The following is a 22,637-nucleotide window of genomic DNA, read 5'->3' as shown; positions in this document are numbered from 1 at the left end:
TCACTTCCATGGCAAAATTTATATATTAGAGTACATTACATGACATGTAATGTTTTTACAGTTCGTTATAAGTGGGTTTGTGCATTACAATGTAAAGTTTATTCTGTAACTTTGGGTTATCTGCATACATTAACATAATTTGATTCAGTCAGTGGTGAGTCTAGTTAGGGTGACACTCGGTGTGGTAACTGAGGGTGTCAACCCTCCACCCTCTTACAATTTTACATTTTTGGTTTTGTGTCACCCTCTACCCTATAATTTTATTTTAAGATTAACTGAATAAAGAATTATATTGACTGTAAATTTTAGTGTTTTTCACATTGGTGTCGCCCTCTAAATGGCGTCACGTGCGGATCATACCACGTCCCCAGCCTTGTGATACAACTGGAATTAAAGTATTAATACAATAAATGCAAAACTCAGGATTAGCTTAAAAAGTAATGTATTAATTTTACACAATGTACACAGTTCCTAATGCAAAAACAACCAGTCTTGTAATTGAATATTGAGAATATACATAAACACTGTTTCTTTTCTCATAATGATGCTGCGCAACTTGAATACAGGCAGCGCCAATACCCATATCATTGACACTGCATTACCAGGTCTCTGATGTTTTTATTGTTCTCTTTCGCACTTCTCTGTGAATAGAAATAAAGATAGACTACATCAGTACAAAGTGCAAAAACAGAAGGACTTATTTCCCCCACCTCCCTCTGCTACACTAATAAAAACTGAAAGCCAGGAATAAACTTATATTCATGGTTTTAAGACTAATGAGTTACTAACAATGAATTACTTCACATTTTGATCTGTAACAAAGACATTGTTTTCATCATCCATATATTGGAACACCTCCTCATTATGATTTTGATAATATAAACACTTACAAAGTAAACCCTACAGATACTATACTACTAAACAATACAATTAGTATAGGCGTATACTACGGTATACATTAACAATATTAGGCCTATTATCAATTAAGATATATTAACAAACTTTGAACTAAATATGTGTAAAATAGCACAATTAAGACAACATATAAAAGATAAATATACTTACGATTCAGGATCTGACAATTCAGTCAGTTTATTTGCATGACAACCAAAATCGATTAAAAGATGTTCACACGCCGCCATTTTGATCAACGACGCACAAGTCACATGACTAATTTCATTGGCAGAATCGGACATAGAACATTATAATTCTAGCGTATCCAAGGACAATTTATGCGTTAATTATATACTGTTAGAACAGAATCATATTATAAAATTGACGTAGAACAAGATTATACTGACCAAATGCATCGACTTGTAGTTAGAACAATGTCAAATTGAAAAGTTTGGTAGGAAGCAGATGACTTAGAGTTACGTAGATAAGTGGAGATTGAACATAGTTAGAAAATTTGTAGTTAGAACAAGATAATAATTTGTAAATGTAAAATTAGTCCTATACTGCAAAGTAAGAATCCCGCTCTAGCCAATTCCAAAACTAAACAAACAAAGATTTATATAAAATTATTAAGGCATGAAATAGTTTAGTATATAGTCAATATAGATCCTAGTTCTAGGTTCTAGATGTAGAATTTACGTTAAATGTAGATCTAGATCTAGATCTATATGTAGAATTTACGTTGAGCCTAGGTTCTAGTTTTTGCCGTAGATATAGATCTAGATCTAGAACTTAGATAGATAAATCCCATGCATTCTCGATTAAGTTGAGCATTAAAGGTAAACAAAGATTTATATAAAATAATTAAGGCCTGAAATAGATTCTAGATTCTAGATGTAGAATTTACATTAAGTCTAAATCTAGAATTTACGTTAAGTCTAGTGACCTAGAAAATCTAGATCTAGATTCATATCTTTTTCTTCCTTCGACAGCTGATCTGTAGACCTAGAGAAATGTATTGTATAATAAAATAGAAAGAACTGTTAACATATTGATAATAGCGTTGAAACGTAATAAAAATAGCAAACGGACGTATTGTAAAAGTTAAGGCCGACAGAAAATTAGCTTTATAACGCGTTAAAGATCTGAATGGGAAAAGAAATCTTGTATTGAAGCCGCCATTTATTATACTAAAAAGTACACATATCAAGTTACATCACTATTCACTCAAAGTAAAGTATTTGTTTTAAACTTTTATAATTAATGTGGTTATTCTACCAATGAATAAATCAATACATTAATTAACGTCTGTGTGATTAACAGTCTGTCTGAAAACAAAAAATTGTTCTCTACCTAATTACTATTTTACAGCTCTACACATAGTGCGGATTCTCTCCTGTAGACCCACGCTTTTCTTTATAGTGATTTAAATAGTAGTGTATAATTAATTTTCTATTTTTTAGTGCATTGAAAATGATGACGCGCTATTGAACGTGATGACGCGTGTGGAGTAGTTGGAAAAAACTGCCTACTAATTTGGTCAAAATTTTAAATTATTCATAAAATATTAATTAGGCATTCAATTAAGTCAAATTTAATGTCATGTTGCATTGTCTTCATGTCTTGACCCACATTTCAACTACAAACCGTATCTGTCAGTTAGAAGTGCAAGTAATTTCGCTCGGACTTTTCGATCTTATTCTAGACGGACGAGTGACGGACGACAGACAGAGGAAGTGAGTTAAATAAAAGCTTGTAAAAATGAGATACGTTAATTATTCTTGAATTTTTAAATTTAAAGTAATGTGTGAATTTTGTGTATTAATTATTGATAAAGAAAATATTGGTTTTGCAATAAATATAATTTTAACCGAAGCATTAATGGAAGTTACTTATTTTTTTAGTATATACTAAAATAACACTTATCATAAAATAATCTGTAATGCTGCTTCTTAATATGTTTATAACGAACGAGCCGACCCGCAGCGTATCATACGCCGCTATTTAGTTGTTTTAGTTTCTTCTTTTCAGTAATTCATAATTTGTGAATTCGACAGTACCAATGCTGCCACTGAAAATATTTGCTTTAAAAACTAACCCCCCCCCCTTTCCCCTAACCCCGACCCTACCCCTCCTCCCCCCCCCCCCCCCCCCCCCGTGAAAGCAGCTTCCTCTTAGTTATTTCTTAGTTACCTCCTGTAAGTTTAAAATCGAACTAAATTATCTGCCCCTAATATAAACCCGGCTCTACGATTTGTAAACATTTAGCTTTGTAAATATTTAACGTGACCACAGCTCACCAGACAATGTGGGGGTGGGGTGGGGGTGGTAGTGATAGTGATAGAGAGAAAGAGAGGGGACTGCAAGGAGGCGCTTGCGGCTTGTTTTCTAACGGCTCCCAGAAGAGAATTATATATATAGACACTTTCTACCTTGAACAATATAGGTCGTAGAATAATATGCATGTTACACCCAGCTTTCCATTTACTTTTGGAATCAGGTATAACACAAATGAAAACGAAATCCACGCAGTTCAATTGTAACAGTCCAATAAAATTTCCAAATTACTACAGAGAAACAGTGAACATTCACATGATAAAAACGGACTACATTATAATCTAAGTTGACGATACACCACACCCTTACACACTACAGTTCATACACTTCTATGGGGAGGCCACTCTCACACACAATCTCTCCGTGCCCACACGTTTTCGTTATGAACATCTAGGCCACAATACGCTTAGGAATACATTTTGTATATTTTGATTATGGGGTATATCTTTTTTATAATAACACAAATCAAATATTTTCTATTCAATTACGATACAAATATAAAACCTTACACATTAATGGGAAGCTTTACAGACAATATAACAAAAATAAAACTTTACAGTGAACAAGTCTTTCTCTTAAAAGGCGAAAATGAAGTATCTTGTTGATTAGAAAACCACGGAAAAAAATATCACATTTTTATATACACGTTTTAACAAAACATTTTGAAAGTAATCTGAGAATAGTTTGTTAGATATTGGAGAAAACTACAGTTTAATCTTTTTAATGTCTTTGTAGATGTTGGATTCAAGCTAATTATGCACCAGCTGAGCCCAACCAACAGGTGTCATTTATTTGTTAATGAAGGCAAACGAAAGATAAAGAATTTTCTATTGGGTCATACATAAATGACGTCACGCTTTTTAAACTATTTTTACCTCCCCCTCCCCTACATCACACGTCCTCACAAAAAGCCAGACCCCCCCCCCCCCTAAAATGACGTGACACCTCAGCCTACAACCTCCCCCCCCCCATCAAAAATGCAGTTGAATTTTTTTTTACATCGATATTTTTCCAAAATCTTGTGTAAACTCTGTCAAAATAGAGTATTCTTTTATTCTATTACAACGTATTAAAACAGTTTTCGAAAACGCGAAATAACGTCTAAAATTCGTTTTCTACATTGCTTTTTTATAACGCAAAAGTGTGACGTCGCACCATCTTTACCCCTCCCTCCCTCCCCCTCATCACACACTGTCACAAAATTACGAGTGTGACATCATTTATGGACGACCCCTATAGAAAAATAAAATAGCATTTTTAAAACATCCAGCAGTTCAAACATTTCTGACGCCCAAGGCTGTTAAATTCTATGTAACCGTTTATTTTATTAACTACTTCGTAGATACCAATGAACAGAGATTATCTTTTTGTTAAGTTTCAATATTTTTATTTTATATGCCACGTCTGTTTAGCTCACTAGATTAATAGAAGCCCCAGCTTCAGCATACATTTTGAAAAATTAAAATTGCAGCGGTTCCAAATCTGATTTAAGAATAGCCCTTTAACTAAAATGCATTAATAGTAAACATATTGCTTTTTAAAAATTATATATACTCCAGATACTGAACTGTAATTTTATGTTGCCTTCCGATGAGGCATCTTTCTAAATGTAGACTGCAACATTGTAATATAATAATACACTACTACTTTAATAACATTTTTTTTAAAAATCGTGTGTCTTTTTATTGTGTATTGGGTCCCTTATCAAATACTTATGAGATAACACCACGTTTTTCTTTAAAGTTATTTAAATAATAGTGTATTATATGGTGAGCGAAATTTTTATCTGAAACAAAGTCACAGAAATAGTCACAGAAAAAAGTCACAAAAATCTTTTTAGAAATATTTTGATTTATTTGTTAAGAATTGTAAAAAAAATTATGTTTATTGTTGTGGGTGTATTTTTTTATAGCATAAATTATTTATAGACGTTAAAAGCATTATGATTTATTACAATTGTAAGTAAAAATAATCTAAGATAATTAACTCAACAATCTCAACTTTTGTTACGTATTTAGGTAAATACGCGGTAGAAAAGTTAATTATAAAAGAAATTTAGGCACATTTTGCCCTAGGCTATTCTCTGGTCGGTTTCTCCTCAGTAGGCATTGTCCGAACATATTTTGTGTTGTTGACGTTATGTGTCAATGACAGCCTTTGAACCTTGTCGGCTTTCTGTTTTGATCCTAAGTATTGTTATGTAATGAGCGTGTTAATGTGGGCAGTAAAGGTGGTTGAACTAAATATAACTATTGTTGCCATGAGTTGAGGGCAGCAAGTCAGATGAACTTACCATTTCACGGTAATTTAATATTGATATTTAAAAAAAAAACACGATGAAAAACGTGGACTTTGGAGCATTCTATTAAATGCTACTAATCTTAAGTTTAAATTAATCTATCTATATACTACTAAAACTCAAGTTTGTTTACATGTTTGAATATTTTTTTTTTGTTTTTTTGTTTGTTTGTTTTTTTGTTTGGCTGATCGAGTATTGTGAATACTTGTATTCATCGTGGACAGCTGTAAAATAGTATGTAGGTAGAGAAAATTTTTGTTTTAAGACAGACTGTTAATGACACATTTACTTAAAGACGTTAATTAATTTATTGATTTATTCATAGGTAGATTAACCACTTTTTTTAAAAAAAAGATTTGAAAAACCACTAGACTCGACGGAAACAGTGACGTCACATGATGTGTTTATTTTTTTACCTCAACAATGGCGGCCTATCGAAGAAGATTGTGTTCCCATTCCAATGTTTAACGCGTTCTAAAGCTAATTTTCTGTCGGCTTTAACTTTAACAATACGTCCTTTCTTCTTCTTCGTTCTTAATTTTTGAATATGGTGGAGGATTCAGACAACAAGTCCAACTTCGTGGACAAACCGGACTGTGGTTTCCAGTTTGTCAGGTGTCCCATATAATTTTTCCCTGAGTGGGGTGGGCTGGGGCCAGTGTCTGCCTCTTGCCTGGCTATACAGAGTACATTCTTGGAGTACGTGCTCAGTGTTTTCCGGGGCCTTGCCACAAGGGCACATTTCGCTACACCCAACCTTCAGTTTTTTGTGCATGTGTTGATTTAGTCTGTTGTGGCCTGTTCTGAGTCGAAAGATTATGTATTGTTGTTTTCGTGTTAAATTGTAATAGCCGTCGTCTTTAATGTAGTGAGGGTGTGTGACAGACCTCATTTGCGTTTGTTTGTTTTTAATTATTCTTTTTATTTCTTTTGGGTGTAGCGAAATTTCCGGTTGTGGTTTCTTTCCCCCAATTTTTGCCAGCTGGTCTGCGATCTCGTTACCCTGGATCTGGCAGTGGCCCGGGATCCACTGCAGCACAATTCTGCTGCAGGTATTTTTTAGCCTCTCTAGTGCTGTCATAAGTGTTTGAATAAAGGACTCCGGATTTTGTAGGAATTGCAGGACTGATTTGGCATCTGTAAGAAATACAATCTGACTATTCGGTGATTCAGGGTGTTCTGACAGGAGGTTTGCTGCGTGTTCTAAAGCTTCTTTTTCTGCCCTAAAATTGTCGGATAGGCTGCCTGTGGCTATTGCCTTTTCCAGGCTTTCTCCGCTTGGCCATTCAATAAGGATGCCAGCCCCGCCGTTTTTTGTGGCATCTTCAGCTGAGCCATCTGTGAAAACTCTAATCCAGGTGTTGCTGGGGTACTGATCCTTAATGTGTTTGTTTGTTATTTTCTTAAGTTCTTCTAGATCATAGTCAGATTTTTTTTCCTATGGTGTCTATTGAGTCAATAATGGTTAAGTGACAGTGGGAGATCCAAGGCGGGGAGAGGTTTTGAGTTTTTATTGCTTCAGGAATGATATTTTCGATTTCATATTTCTTTTTCAGATTCTTTGCTTCTTTGATGAAACTTGTTCTTTGTAGTCTGGTTGATGGACTGGGTTTCTGGAGTTTTTGTTTTAGGTTATGGTTTTCCAGTGCCTCTAGCTTTGTGTATTGAGTGAGGATTTTTGATTCTCTTCTTTCTTCTATTGAGCTAAGAGCGGCTATTTCCTCCATAGCTTTTATGGGTGTTGTTTTCATGGCTCCTGTCATTATTCTCAATCCAATGTTCTGAACTTTGTCAATTTTGCTAATATTTGTTTTTGCTGCTGAGCCCCAAGCCGAAGCACCATATTCTAACGTAGGTCTCACATAGCTGGTGTAGGTTTTTTTCAGGATGTGGTGATTTGCTCCCCAGTCTGTTCCTGCCAGTTTCCTCATTAGATTAAGTCTTTTGATCCCATTACTTTGTGTGTTTTCTATTTGTTTTCTCCAGGTAAGTCGAGTGTCAAAAGTGACTCCTAGGTATTTGGGGTGGTCATTTTTTTCTAGCTCTTGGTTTTCTAGGGTAAGTTTCATTTTTTGATGTTTAGTTGATAAGGTGAAGATTGAATAAGTCTTTTTCTTGGTATTGATGGATAAGCCCCAGTTTTTGGTCCATTTGCCGAGCTTGTCAAGTGTTTCTTGAAGACGAAATTTTGAGGTACCAATATATTCCTCTGTGCTGATTAGTGAAAGGTCGTCTGCAAACATGCTTCTTTTTACTCTCCTTGGGATGTTTTCATTTAAGTCATTTATATAAATGAGGAAGAGAGTAGGAGCCAAGACTCCTCCTTGAGGGACTCCATTTTTTATAGTTACTGTGTGACTTCTTTTTCCTTGCATGGAGACTGATGCTTTTCGGTTGCTTAGGTAACCTTTTATCCAGTTTAGCATGTTATGAGATACTTGATGGTTTATTAGCTTTAGAATTAAGCCTTGTTCCCAAACCTTGTCAAAGGCTTTTTCAAAGTCGACCCACACTATTGAGGTTGGTTTTTTTTCTTGAAAGCCATCTTCTATTTCCTGAGAAATGAAGGTGATTTGGTCTTCAGTAGATCTGCACTTCCTGAAGCCTGCCTGTTCGTCTGCTAGTAGATTGTTCGATTCTAGAAACCAGGTCAGTCTGTTGTTTACTACTCTTTCCATCAGTTTACAAACGCAGCTTGTTAAACTTATTGGGCGATAGCTATCGACTTTGTTCCTGGGTTTTCCTATTTTTAGAACAGGTATCATGATTGCTTTTTTCCAAATATTTGGGAATTTCCCAGATTTCCAGCTTGCATTAAATATTTGGAGCAGTTTTTTCTTAGCATTGGGGCCCAGGTGCATGAGCATATCATTTGAGATTTTGTCAGGGCCTGGAGCTTGCTTAAGTTTGAGGAGCTTCATTGCTTCTCCGAGCTCCTTCTTGCTAATTCGAGCTATCATTCCAGTGGAGGAGGGTGGAGAGACTTTCTGTAGTTTTTCTTTAACTTCAGTTTGATTTTTAACCTCTTCTACTCTATGGTGGCTGATATTTATTTGTCCCACTTTGCTGAAGTGGGTTATAAATTCTTTTGCTGCATCCTTTTCTGTTTTGATCGTGTTTTCAATGTCGATGACTATGGGAGTAGCTCTGTTTTCTTCTTGGTTTAGCCTTTTTGCAATACTCCATAGTTTATGACCATCTCTATCTACATTGAGGTGTTCTGTTTTTTCTTGCCAGCTTTTCCTCAATGCAGTTAGATACTTTTTTCTAAAAACTGCGTTTGCTGATTTTAATTTTATGTTATTTTCTACTGTGGGATTTTCCTCAACAATGTTTCTAGCATCAATTGTCTCGTCATGGAGTATCTGGAGGTCTGGAGTCCAGTTTGGGATATAATTTTTCCTTGCTCCCCTTGGAATAGATTTTTTGGCTGCTAACAGAACTGCTTTTGAGAAGGCTGTGTATGACTTGTTCACCTGTTTGGTTTTACAGTTGATTGGTCTTGTGTAGGAGTCTGTGAGGGAAGAGAAGAGCTCCCAATTAGCTTTTTTGTAGTTCCATCTAGGGCGGGGGTAGGCTTCAATTGGCCTGTTTGATGTTTCTATCTGGATCAGGATTGGTCGGTGGTCGCTAGTGGCTAGTTGATCTGCAACTTCTCTTTTGCATTTTTTGGATATTCCATTAGTAGCAAAAGCTAGGTCGGGGGTAGACGTGGTTAACCAAGACCTTGAGTAAAAGGTTGGTTTGTCATCAGGTTTATTTAGAAGGATGAGCCTATTTTCTGCTTGCCATTCTTCAATTTCCTCTCCTTTAGCATTGAGGTCAGGGTAACCCCAGCTCTGGGAGTGGCTGTTCATGTCTCCCACAACCAGGCACTCTTCGCTGTTTGGCAGGGAGATGCGGTCCAGTTCCAGGTCCTTATCAGGAGGACAGTAGCAATTGAAGATATTTAGGTTACCTTCTGCAAGTATGAGTTTGGTGCCCATTATCTCAGATGCTGTTGAGTTTGGTATAACGATATCTGTTGTTGGAATGTCATTTTTTATGAGAATGAGGATACCTCCTTTAGGTCTGTTTTCCCTGTCCTGCCTTATGCAGGTGTATCCTCTAATAGAGAAGCGAAGATTGTTGTTGAGGTGAGTTTCTTGAATACAAGCAACGTCTACTTTATTTTCATGTAGGAATATTTTTAAGGCTTCCTTTTTTTTATGAACTCCCTCTGCATTCCACTGCAGGATAACAAGTAATTTGTTGTTTTCCTCACTATTTTGGCCAGTATAATTTACCTTCTGATCCTTGCCCCTGGCTGTCCAGGCAAGAATAGAGGAACTACCAGCTCGCTTTTGTGGGCTCCTTCGAAGCGGAGAGCCCGGCCCCCTACCTGCGCGGCGGGATTCCACAGGCAGGACGCCACTTCTGTTAGTCCTATTTCTTTCCTCCATCATAAAATTAAGCAGTGCGTGCCAGCATGTTATGCGCCATACTAGATGGCCCGTTGACTCCGACTTCAGCCTGCTTTTCTTTCTGGATTTGCTTCCATAGCCTTTGATCACCCAAGAACAAACTACAAGGCAGTAGCTGTTTGATTTTGGAGTTGTCTCTCCTAGATGGGTTGCTGTCCCCAGCTAACGAGCCCCATCTGCCCGGGTTTGGAGTTATAGCGCCCCATGCTCGCCGTTGAAGTCATTTCCTTGGATTTATGAGATGTTTTTTTATTAGATATCCTAACCAATGGATATCCCACCTCATCCTCCATGACCACAAACCAGTTGGTCCACGGCTGTTTATTTGGTATTCACAGCTAACCCTCATATCTAAGGGCCTCTCCCCTATCCGCCACCTGGGGACGCGCTCGGTAGGAGATGGTAGCTCCCCCAAGACAATACGTCCGTTTACTGTATTTATTACGTTCCAACACTTATATCAATTTTCAACTGTCTTTTTCATTTAGTTTTACGATAAATTTCTCTACATCTACAATCTGTCCAAGAAAGTTATTTATAGATCTAGATCTAGATCTAGCATCTAGGTCAAATCAAAGATTTATTAGTTATAGATCTAAATACAATCCAAAAAAAAACGAGACTTAAGCAAACCAGTCGTAGATCTAGAATATAGATAATTCTATCTAGATTTAGATAATAATGAGTTTCTATATACTAAAATATTTTAGACCTTTATTATTTTGTATAAATCTTTGTTTCGACTATGCAAATTTTGAAATGCTGGATCTGGGCCTATTTGCGTAGCTTAAGATTCATACGCGGCTTCGATACCGCTAATTTTGCTAAATTATAAACGTAAATTCTAAATATAGCTCAGTCGTAGATCTAAAATATAGATAATTCTATCTAGATTTAGTTAATAATGATTTTCTATATACTAAACTATTTTAGACCTTTATTATTTCATATACATATTTGTTTGGAATATGGTAATTTTGAAATGCTCGCTCCCGGGCCTATTAGAAAATCTAGATTCTAGATCTAGCAAGAAAAACTAAACTTAAGACTTAAGCAAACGAGTCGTAGAATCTAGATCTAGATAATTCTATCTAGATCTAGATAATTTCAGACCTTCTTTATTTTATATAAAAATCTTTGTTTGGCTAATTTAAGATAAAATTTAATTTGAAAGTTACTACTACTAGACTTAGTTCTAGATCTATGCGCGTAAATCAAGTTGCATAAGGAGACTCATAGTATAGTATAAAAATTCACTTGTGACGTCACGAGAAAATAGCTAAGTTGGTAGTGTAATCGGCTCTCATGCGGGTGGCACAGGTTCTAGTCCAATACGTCAATGATATTTTTTTTTCAATTTTTTTTTTCAGATGTGAATGATAAAGTTGCCTATCTAAACTTGGCAGGATACAGGGCAGGTGAAGTAGAGTTCATCTGTTTCTTTGTCCTAAGCATATGAAAGGAAAGTGTGGTCAGAGACAGGCTCGGTTGGAATCGTTTTTAAACGATAAAACATGTTGTCTGAGACTTGGCGGGACACTGGGCAGGTGAAGTAGAGTTGGGTAGGTCACCTGTGACGTCAGAATATGAAGGGATAGTCCGAAATCGGTGTTTTCGGTGTTTTTAAAAGATAAAAAACATATTTTTGAATGTGGGGTCTGTTTTTTGTGACGATAAGTGACACTGCAGTAGCGTAACGAGGAGGGGGGGACGACATATGTCCCCGGGCGCCGACCTTAAAGGGCGCCAAAATGGGTTGGAAAAATAAATTGAAAGGTTGAGGGGGGTGCAAATCGAAAGTTTGAGTGGGGGGGGGGGTTCAAATCGAAATCTTGAGGGGGGGGTGCACATCAAAAGTTTGGGGGGGGGGGGGGGGTTGCAAATCGAAATCCTGCGGGGGGGTTTTCAAATCGAAAAGTTCGTCCCCGGGCGCCGGGAAGGGTTGCTATGCCTCTAAGTGACAGACGTGTTGTTTTTTGATGGATGACCCCCGAAACCCACAGTTATCCAACGGATGACGGGTAGTCTAGTTACAATCTACAAACTTCATAATAACTATTTTTAGAAAGAAAAAACATCCAGGCCACGGAAAATACGGAGCAGGTCCTCCAGGAATGTTCTTTATTTAGCCAGGCGCGAGTCAGACACTGGCCCCTGCTCACCCCACTCAGGGAAAAAAATTATATGGGGCACCTGCTGATCTGGAGACCACAGTCCGGTTTATTCACGAAATTGGACTTGTTGTCTGAATCCTCCACCATATTCTCAATTAAGAACGAAGAAGAAGAAGAAAGAAGATGAATTATAAAAATTCCTATGTGTATACAGCCATCACACATTACATTACATTTAATTAATCCTAAGTTAATTTGCACTCTCTAAATATTTAATACATAAAAGTATTAACAGATATCATGCAAATATATATTTGTGACATTTTTTCCTGTGACTTTTTTCCTGTGACTTTTTTTCCTTTGACTTTTTTTTCCTGTGTTTTTTCTTTCCTGTCTAGTATTTACATTCGTTTCTACCAAACCCTATACGGAGAGATGGGCATACACATTAACACATGTGCCTTATACAGTCCGATGTAAAGCCTGTTGAACGCGTTCAAGCCTATCACAGCGTGCAGTAACAAGATAACAAATCAGCCGTTGGCTGAATGACAAGAAGGGGATGAGGGGGATAAAGGGGATGGAAAGTACATTCTTCAAACTCATGATCATGTCCATGCCACATAAACAAGCTAAGGTAACACAACACCTGTTGGGGTTAGGAATACGTTTAAAATATAAATTACAAGAGCGGTTACCGTTGTTTTACCAACGGCCCATGAAACAATTTAAACAATATTAATTCGCAGTGCTATTACAATCGGAAGCTTTATTTACTGAATATTTAAAAACATTATTAATGACACGATAGCATAGACAATTGAAAAAAACACAAAGTGGTAAAATTATAAATTTGGGAGTTCTTTGTTTCCAATCAAAATAGTTTCTAACTTTAATGCTTTAATGTTTTTTATTTTTTTTAGAAAACGTCCATTTCATAAAGATATTATTATATATTTTGTTTTAATTTGCTTACTTAAAAAGAAAATTATTTTATAGTGTAAAAAATGTACTATTTTTTTTTAAACAAAGTGTTGTAAACATTAAAAACACAAATGATTTTCTGTTTAGAAATTTATGTCAGAAATAGCTGTGCTGTAAATGTGATGACAAAGCGTTCAGCTCTATAGCAGATGGACAATGTAGGTTGTCAAAAGTATGCTTGGAAACATTTCGGATAAAAGTAATTATCTTCAACACGTGGGTGCCTAAAGTATTTAAATAATGCGGGTATTAAAATACAATGTTGCTGCTAATTAGTGCGTGGTTGTTTGTCCTCACATGCTGGGCTTAAGAATAATTAGCTTTGATCAAACAACTACAAAGACAATTCAAAAATTAAACTGTACATTTCTCCAATACCTAACTCATTATTATTTAGATTGATGTTAACAAATTCATGAAAACGTATATAAAATGCAGTTATTTTCTGTACAGCCAGACATCTACAATTTTTCTTGTAAAAATTACGATTTCTTCCCTGTAAGTAGTAATTTTGTAATTTTGACGATTTAAATGTTCGTTTTCATGTATCACATTTTGTGTTGTTATCAGTGGCTTCCAGGCCTTGAAGATTGGGGACTCAGATAGTAATCTGAGGGAGCCGGACGTTTTCCCGAAAGACACTTGCCCGAATGCCGTTTTCGTGAAGGCCAATTCCCCGAATGGACACTTGCCCGAATGCGACAAATGCCCGAATGGACACTTGCCCGAATGCAACAAACGCGCGAATGGACACTTGCCCGAATGCGACAAATGCCCGAATTAATACTTAGTTGTGTTGAAAGGAATCTATTCCATAATAAAAAATTTAGAAAGAAGAAAAATAGTAAATATATAAATAAGTCACTACTTTTAATATCAACTTCCTTAAAAAAGGATTCTTCACAATGCAAAATATATGCTGCCAAATCTTTGATTTATATCTATATTAAGGGTATTTCATAATCATTACTGCGAAAAGTGCATAATAGCCCATTTGACTTACTTCATATCTAAATGTCTGTTTCAGTAATTAAAAATGTACGGAAAACTTCTTGTTGTGCTGGGTTTAATTTCAGCAGTTTCATCAACTAGCTGTAAGTATTTAGTTGTTACTTTAGACAGATATCATGTATCCTTTCAAATTCTTTATTTTGTTTAAAAAAAGTATTTTTTGCTAATGGGATTCAATTTATTTTTCTGCAAAGTAAACGTAGTCTACAATCGAATTTATTTAGATTGTTTAAGGACGAACTAAATTCTAATATGTATAATATAACATTTATCTGTTTCACTGTAAATCTTTCATTTGATCTAAGTCACATTTTATTGATACCCATGATAATTTTGTTAAACAACAAAATAAAGACGATATAAACACGTTATTAACATCAAATTAAAATTGTAAGCAACGACATTACGTTTTCAGATCCAGCATGCTTACAAAAGCTGGCTGAAGAAGTGGCCGGTCACAAAGAACAAGGTCTTGTCCCCTTTGGAAACTCCAACACCTATCAGGTGTCTGGGAATGATAAGCAAAGTGTTCAAACTATCAAGTTCGCCAAGCCTTACGGGACGCCACCGACTGTAGTGTTATCAGTGGAAACTATGGATACAAGTAAAGACACAAACTTGAGGTATTCGGTTCGTGTGGGACAGATCACAACAACCGGTGCTCAAATCACTTTGGCTACATGGGCAGACACACAGATCTTCGGTGCCTATGTGCGCTGGTATGCATTCGATTAGAAATCTTAAACAGAATTTAAAGACGGCTCTTTATTTTTCCATAACTGTTCTGATACTAACGTCTTTAAAATTATGTTTTAATTTCTGCTCAATAAAAAGCAAAAGTGGCAAAAGTATTTGGTGTTAATTTATTTTAGTCTTTTTTTTAAAAATTTAAATATTTTTCGGATTGTTAAAACATTTCATCATTCAAATACATTCAATGGTGTGATATTCCTTTTTTCAAAGCTAATTTGAAGAAGAGGTTTGTAAATTGCGGGGTTAACAGCCCCAGATAGTAAAAGAACCTCAACCTTTAAAACTGCAAACATATCAACCAATGATGCTTATTAGTGCATGCCACGTACAGGTAACTTGTAAACATAAGATCACAGAAATTATAACATACAATATCTCAGGTTATAATGATCTAGTCCAAAAACACATTTGAGTTTTATCATACATACAGTCGATAACAAAAAGAATATATATAAAAGAAGAGCCGCTTTCGTGAAGCTTTTTAAATGACATGATTTTACAAAAGCTGTTCTCGACAACATACTATTGAATGAAACACAGGCTTAGATAAAAATAGTAACAGCCTATTTAAAATGAAAATTAAAACCATCTTGGAAAGATGTCCTATATCTAATGGCGTTGCTGGAGAATGCGGGTGGGGCGGTCGACCTTAAGGGGGCGCCAAAAGGGGTAGAAAAAATTTAAAAGTTCATTTTAAGTTGGAGTGTTAAATTCTACACAAATATGGTTTAACTGTTTATAGGTCAATTGTGTGGCACCACAAGAAAATCCTTTACGGGATAATGAATGGTAAAAAGTTCCACTAGCTTTTCCAATTCAGGGGAGGATGGGGGTGGGGGTGCTTTTTCATTAACTTTAACCATATTTATAAATGGGCGAGGGGGGGGGGCGCAAAAATGATTCTTCACGGGGGCGCAGAATGGGTCTCTACGCTGCTGCTTATATCAGCTGACCTTCAAGTGACCTGTCATTTTCTGTTGAAAGAAAGTACCAGACGGCATCGTTACGACTTTGCTAAAAGAGTTTCGACTTTTGCTAAAAACCGCACAAGATAGGCAATGGCAAAACAAATACTCCAATGATAGGAGAAAAAGAAAATAGATCACTCATTTAATTTATGGCAAATAAAACACGAGCAAACAAACTTAGGCCTGTAGGTCTACTTGTAATCTGCTGTGACTGACGGCGTATATCCAGTTTTTCTTCCAAAAACTTCTGCAACCAGGGGAAGTATATATTTTCTATATAAATTCTATTTCGTTTAGGGGGCTTATACGTAGCCAACCCAACCCCCTCAAGAGATGCATGGAAGAAACTCTGCGTATATCCATCAGCTATATGTATGACATAAAGAACATTATTATTATGTAAAGAATTTGACTGACAATGTGAGCCATGTTCTTCAAGTATTCAATTAGGCACCGAGAAGGCGAAAAACTAAGCATGACGTGAGTTATAAAAGTTAGGTTGGCCCATTTTGTGCTTCAATTCGTGACTTCTGAAAGGTGATCAGGCACCGAGATGGCGAAAAACTAAGCATGAAGTGAGTTATAAAAATTAGGTTGGCCCATTTGCAACACATACAATTAGCTTTAGTGACAGCTTCAATTCGTAGTTTCTGAAAGGTGATTATATTTTGCTGTCTTTGCAGCAGTCCTAACTTGCTTCCATTTTATTTGACTTAAATCTCCGATAACGGCGCCGCTCTGCTGAAAATGCTCAAAAGGGGAGCAGTCGTTCACGCTGCCCAGGGGTCGTCCATAAATGACGTCACACTCGTAGGGGTAAGTGGTGGGGGGGGGGGGGTGTCCTTAATTTTGTGACGGTGTGTTATGAGGGGTTCAGATGGTGTGACGTTTTTGCATTATAAAAAAAGCAATGTTAGAAAACAGGTTGTAGCCGTTATTTCGCGTTTTAGAAAACGGTTTTAAAACATTGTAATAGGAATTGATCAAAATACTCTATGTTGACAGAGTTCTGACAAGATTTTGGAAAAATATCGATGTTTTAAGAAAAATTCGACAGCAATTTTGAGGGGGGGGGGGGGATGGTAGGCTTAGGTGTGACATCATTTTATGGGGGAGGGTCTAGCTTTTTGTGACGACGTGTGACCTTTTAAACACAACACCTCAGTGGGTAATAAATATCCTCATTTAGTGAGTGTTACATTTGGGCTGACCCTGAGATAAAGCACACAATGAAACGACGCTGGTGTTGTCAACTAATGGTTTTATTAACATCAAGCCATAAACGGCGATGTAGGACAGTAGAACAGTGGAACACAGAAAAACAGAACTGTAGCCCTTAAGCAAATGTAAACAATAGGTTACACCACTGGAAATACCACGTGTAGGCTACACTATTACACGGGTGTAATAAAATATGTTACGGCCAGTACACAGTACAGCCAACAAGTACCAATATGCAGTACAATAATAATACTTAAATGAATACTCAACCTAACTAGTGTGCAACATGCAGTACTTGCAGGAATACACAAATAGGTATTCTAATAATTAATCTTAATTTATATAACTACATTACCTTCATTAGGTCTACATTATCTACCTATAGGGCTGGTAAGTAGGTCACCAACATGTTCTACGGCTCAATAAAACCTGCACGAGCCGTAGAACTGTTTATTGACCTACTTACCAGCCTTATAAGCAACGTCACTCTCCGTGTCCACAACAGCCTTGGGTCTGACTGACACGGCCACAGGCACGAACTACCCATGTCACATGACACAAAACACAGGTAAAAATCGAAGAGCATGCAAAAAACATCAACAGTTGCGGTCCCTTAGGGGCCGCAACCTAATAAATTACAACTTATTATTTATCCCCCTGGCTGGTAACAATGATATGTGTTACATTAATATTAATGAAGTCACATTTATGACTGAGGATTAGAGTTTTTCAGGCATCTCTTCGAGGGACACCTTCACTTCACATCCTCCCCAAAGCAAGTCAAACGCTCAAGACCGAAATAGAAAAAAATAATTTATATAGAAAATATATATATTTAAACCAGTGTCCACCCATCGTCCTTAAATAATAATTTAAAAAGTTTCAAGAGTCACCCCCTCCCCCTTCCGTCCATCCATGAGAAATGTTTCTGAAGGAAAAGAAAAACTGCTGAAGATGAAAAGAGAATTTCGGTTAGAAATATAGGTTTTAAAATATTGTAAAAACACATTAATATACAATTTTACTTACGTTTGCTGACACTGACATACACCCAGAGTATCTTCCAGGCATCTCTCCTAAAAAATTCTACCGCCCCCCCCCCCCCCTCCGAACAAACTGAAATGTATATAATTTATATAGAAGACATATACTTTTAACAGTGTCCGCCCCCTCCCGAAGAAAGTCTACCGCCCCACCCCCCCTGAAAATTTCAAGTGCCCCCCCCCCCCCCGGAGAAAAAAGTCTGGAAGAAACACTGCCTACACCATTGTAATTAATTTGGTTAATCTACCAATGAATAAATCAATAAATTAATTTACCTCTTTAAAAAAATTGTGATTAACAGTCTGAAAACAAAAATTGTTCTCTATCTAATTACTATTTAACAGCTCTACACATAGTGGAGATTCTCTCCTGTAGCCAATCGGAAAAAATAGAAAAAATAAAAATATTCAAATATGTAAACAAACTTGAGTTTTAGTAGTATAATAGACTACCCGTCATCCATTGGATAACTGTGGGTTTCGGAGGTCATCCTTAAAAAACATGTCACTTATCGTCACAAAAAACCAGACCCCACATTCAAAAAGACGTTTTATTATCTTTTAAAAACACCGATTTCGGCTGAGCATGGGTTTGACCACACTATCCCATCATATACTGACGTCACAGGTGACCTACTCAACTCAATATGTTTTTATCGTTTAAAAAAAACGATTCCGGCCGAGCATGTCTCTGACTACACTACCCGTTCATATGCTGAGGACAAAGTAACATCTGAACTCTACTTCACCTGCTCTGTATTCCGCGAATTTAAAAATTTTTTTGTCTTGATGTGTTCCGAACCAGTACCACCCGCATGGTAGCCATTCCACTAACATATTAGCTATAGGAGCACTGACTAACCAGTTACGCGAATAGGTCCTATTATTTTAAATTAATATAGGGCCTATATCCCAATTTAGCCAATTCCAAAGCTAAACAAAGAAATATATACAATAATTAAGGCGTGAAATAGTTTAGTATATAGATCCTAGTTCCGAAGAGCCTGGTATGTCGGACTCCCAATTCCCCTACAGCGTGGCGGAGGAGAGGTGCAAGACTGCCGGGAACCAAGAGGCGTTTGCTCTCGACCCTAACCAGATATCTTGACTTTAAGTTGCGGTCTTCACGTGGCTTCGGAAGAGTGCCACTAGTCGGACCAAGCTCATGACCCCCCTAGTGAGCGTGGAATGACAACTAGAGGTTTTTGAATTAGTCGAGTAGAGCTGCTGTATGCGCTAAGCTCAAAGAACGACCGAACGCCCCCCGCGATCAAGCTGGGTACCAGGCGGTAGGACGACGTCCCCACATCCCGCGTCTGGTGGGTGGGGAAGGAAAGCCCGGTGAGAGCCCACAGAAGTGAACGACCGATATGTGGGGAACTTGGTGTTATGGTAGAGTTTGCCTCGCTAAAGGAAGTGAACCTTCTGAGCCGGTTTCCGTATAAGGAAGGAAGGAAGTATATAGATTCTAGTTCTAGGTTCTAGATGTAGAATTTACGTTAAGTCTAGATCTAGATCTAGATGTAGAATTTACGTTGGGTCTAGATTCTAGGTTTTGCCGTAGATCTAGATCTAAAACCTAGATAGATAAATCCCATGCATTCTCGAATAAGTTGATCATTGAAGCTAAGCAAAGATTTATATGAAATAATTAAGGCCTAAAATAGATTCTAGATTCTAGATGTAGAATTTACATTACGTCTAGTTCTAGAATTTACGTTAATTCTAGTGACCTAGAAGATCTAGATCTAGATTCATAACTTTTTCTTCCTTCGACAGCTGATCTGTAGATCTAGAGAAATGTATTGCATAATAAAAAAATAAAAAGAACTGTTTAAACATTGATAATAACGTTGAAACGTAGCAAAAATAGCAAACGGACGTATTGTTAAGTTATAGCGAACAGAAAATTAGCTTTATAACGCGTTAAAGATCTGAATGGGAAACAAAATCTTCTATTGAAGCCGCCATTTATTGTACTAAAAAGTAAACAAATACTGTGACGTCAATATTCACTAAAAGTAAAGTCATTGTTTTAAACTTTTATAATTAATGTGGTTAATCTACCAAATTAATTAACGTCTTTAAATAAATTTGTGATTAACAGTTTGTCTGAAAACAAAAATTGTTCCCTACTTAATTACTATTTAACAGCTCTACACATAATGCAGATTCTCTCCCGTAGACCCACGCTTTTCTTTATATTGATTTGAATAGTAGTGTTTAGTTAATTTTCTACTTTTTAATGCACTGATTGTGATGACGCGCTATTGGACGTGATGAATGACGCGTGTGGAGTAGTTGGATAGAAATGCCTACTAATTTGGTCAAAATTTAATGTCATGTTGCATTGTCTTCATGTCTTGACCCACATTTCAACTACGAAACATGTCTGTCAGCTAGAAGTGCCAGTAATTTCGCTCGAGCGTTTCGATCTAATTCTAGGCGGCCGACTGACGGACAAAAGACAGAGGAAGTGAGTATAGAAAATGCAGAGGCGTAGCGACCCTTCCCGGTGCCCGGGGACAAACTTTTCGATTTGCACCCCCCTCGAGATTTCGATTTATTTTTCCAACCCATTTTGGCGCCCCTAAGGTCGGCGCCCGGGAACATATGTTCCCCCCCCCCGCCCCCCTCTTGCTACGCTACTGAGAAAATGAGATACGATTATTATTCTTGAATTTTTAAATCTAAAGTATGTGTGATTTTTCTGTATTAATTATTGGTAAAGAAAAATATTGGTTTTGCAATAAACATAACTTTAACAGAAGCATTAATAGAAGTTACCTATTTATTTAGTATATACTAAAATAACACTTATCATAAAATAATCTGTAATGATGCTTCTTAATATGTTTATAACGAACACTTTCTACCTTGAACAATATAGGTCGTAGAATATTATGCTTGTTACACTCAGCGTTCCATTTACTTTTGGAATCAGGTAAAAACAGAATCCACACAGTTCAATTGTAACAGTCCAATATAAATTCCAAACTACTACAGAGAAACAGTGAACATTCACACGATGAAAACTGACTACATGCTACCCTAAGTTGACGATAGACCACACCTTACACACTACAGTTCACACACTTCTAAGGAGAGGCCACTCTCACACATAATCTCTCCGTACCCACACGCTTTCGTTATGAACATCTAGGCCACGTCACAATGCGCTTACGAATATATTTTGTATATTTTAATTATGGGGTATATCTTTTTTATAATAGCACACATAAAATATTTTCTATTCAATTACGATACAATTATAAAACCTTACACCTTAATGGGAAGCTGTATAAAAATAAAACTTTACAGCGAACAAGTCTTTCTCTTAAAAGGCGAAAATGAAGTATCCTTTTGATTTGAAAACCATTGAGAAAAATATCACATTTTTATATACATGTTTTAACAAAACATTTTGAAAATAATCTGAGAATAGTTTGTTAGATATTGGAGAAAACTACAATTTGATCTTTTTAATGTCTTTGTAGTTGTTGGATTCCAGCTAATTATGCACCAGCTGAGCTCAACCAACAGGTGTCATTTATTTGTTTATGAAGGCAAACAAACGATAAAGAATTTTTTATGGGGTCATCCATAAATGTTTCACGCTTTTTGGAGATTTTTACCTCCCCCCACCCTTCCGTCACACATCGTCACAAAAAGCCAGACCCACCCCCTAAAATGACGTCACACCTCAGCCTACAACCTCCCCCCTCAAACTTGCAGTTGAATGTTTTTTTTAAAACATCGATATTTTCCCAAAATCTTGTCTAAACTCTGTCAAAATAGAGTACTTTTTTTTTTCTATTACAATTTATTAAAACAGCTTTCTAAAACGCAAAATAACGTCTAAAATTCGTTTTCTAACATTGCTTTTTTATAATGCAAAAGTGTGACGTCGCAACATCTCTACCTCTCCCCCCTCCCCCTCATCACACACCGTCACAAAATTACGAGTGCGACGTCATTTATGGACGACCCCTATAGAAAAATAAAATGGCATTTTAAAAATATCCAGCAGTTCAAACATTTCTGACGCCCAAGTCTGTTAAATTCTATGTAACCGTTAATTTTATTAAGTACTTCGTAGATACCAACGAACAGAGATTATGTTTTTGTTAAGTTTCAATATTTTTATTTTATATGCCACGTCTGTTTAGCTCACCAAATTAATAGAAGCCCCTGCTTCAGCATACATTTTGATAAAATTAAAATTGCAGCGGTTCCAAATATGTTACAAGAAGAGCCCTTTAACTAAAATGCTTTAATAGTAAACATATTGCATTTTTAAAAGTATATATACTCCAGATACTTAACTGTAATTTTATGTTGCCTTCCAATGTAGACTGCAACATTGTAATATAATAATACACTACTACTTTAATAACTATTTTAAAAATCGTGCGTCACTTTATTGTCTATTGGGTCCCTTTTTAAAATATTTATGAGGTGACCCCACACTTTTCTTTAAAGTTATTCAAATAATAGTGTACTATATTTTGAAATAAAATAATTTATTTTCTGATTTTTGCTTCATTATT

General features: G+C 36.4%; 2 protein-coding genes across 2 annotated transcripts; one reads left to right on the top strand and one right to left on the bottom strand.

Moving 5' to 3' along the window:
* Positions 1–584: 584 nt before the first annotated feature.
* LOC131930817 (uncharacterized) lies at positions 585–9,972 on the bottom strand. Its single transcript, XM_059287445.1, has 5 exons — positions 9,407–9,972; positions 8,969–9,256; positions 8,344–8,767; positions 7,882–8,085; positions 585–641 (listed from the first exon to the last, which is right to left on the bottom strand). The coding sequence occupies exons 1-5, from the start codon at positions 9,970–9,972 to the stop codon at positions 585–587; spliced, it is 1,539 nt and encodes a 512-aa protein (XP_059143428.1).
* A 3,573-nt stretch (positions 9,973–13,545) lies between these two features.
* On the top strand, positions 13,546–14,953 carry LOC131930901 (uncharacterized). Its single transcript, XM_059287564.1, has 3 exons — positions 13,546–13,589; positions 14,119–14,185; positions 14,518–14,953. Exons 2-3 carry the CDS (start codon positions 14,128–14,130, stop codon positions 14,835–14,837), a joined length of 378 nt encoding a protein of 125 aa, XP_059143547.1. The 5' UTR covers positions 13,546–13,589; positions 14,119–14,127; the 3' UTR covers positions 14,838–14,953.
* The last annotated feature ends 7,684 nt before the right edge of the window (positions 14,954–22,637 follow it).

Source organism: Physella acuta, unplaced genomic scaffold, assembly GCF_028476545.2.
Source record: "Physella acuta isolate Inbredline_101_S28 unplaced genomic scaffold, ASM2847654v3 ptg000101l, whole genome shotgun sequence".
Taxonomy (NCBI): domain Eukaryota; kingdom Metazoa; phylum Mollusca; class Gastropoda; family Physidae; genus Physella; species Physella acuta.
Note: the sequence above shows the minus strand (reverse complement) of the source record. Positions and strands in the feature narration are given on the sequence as shown.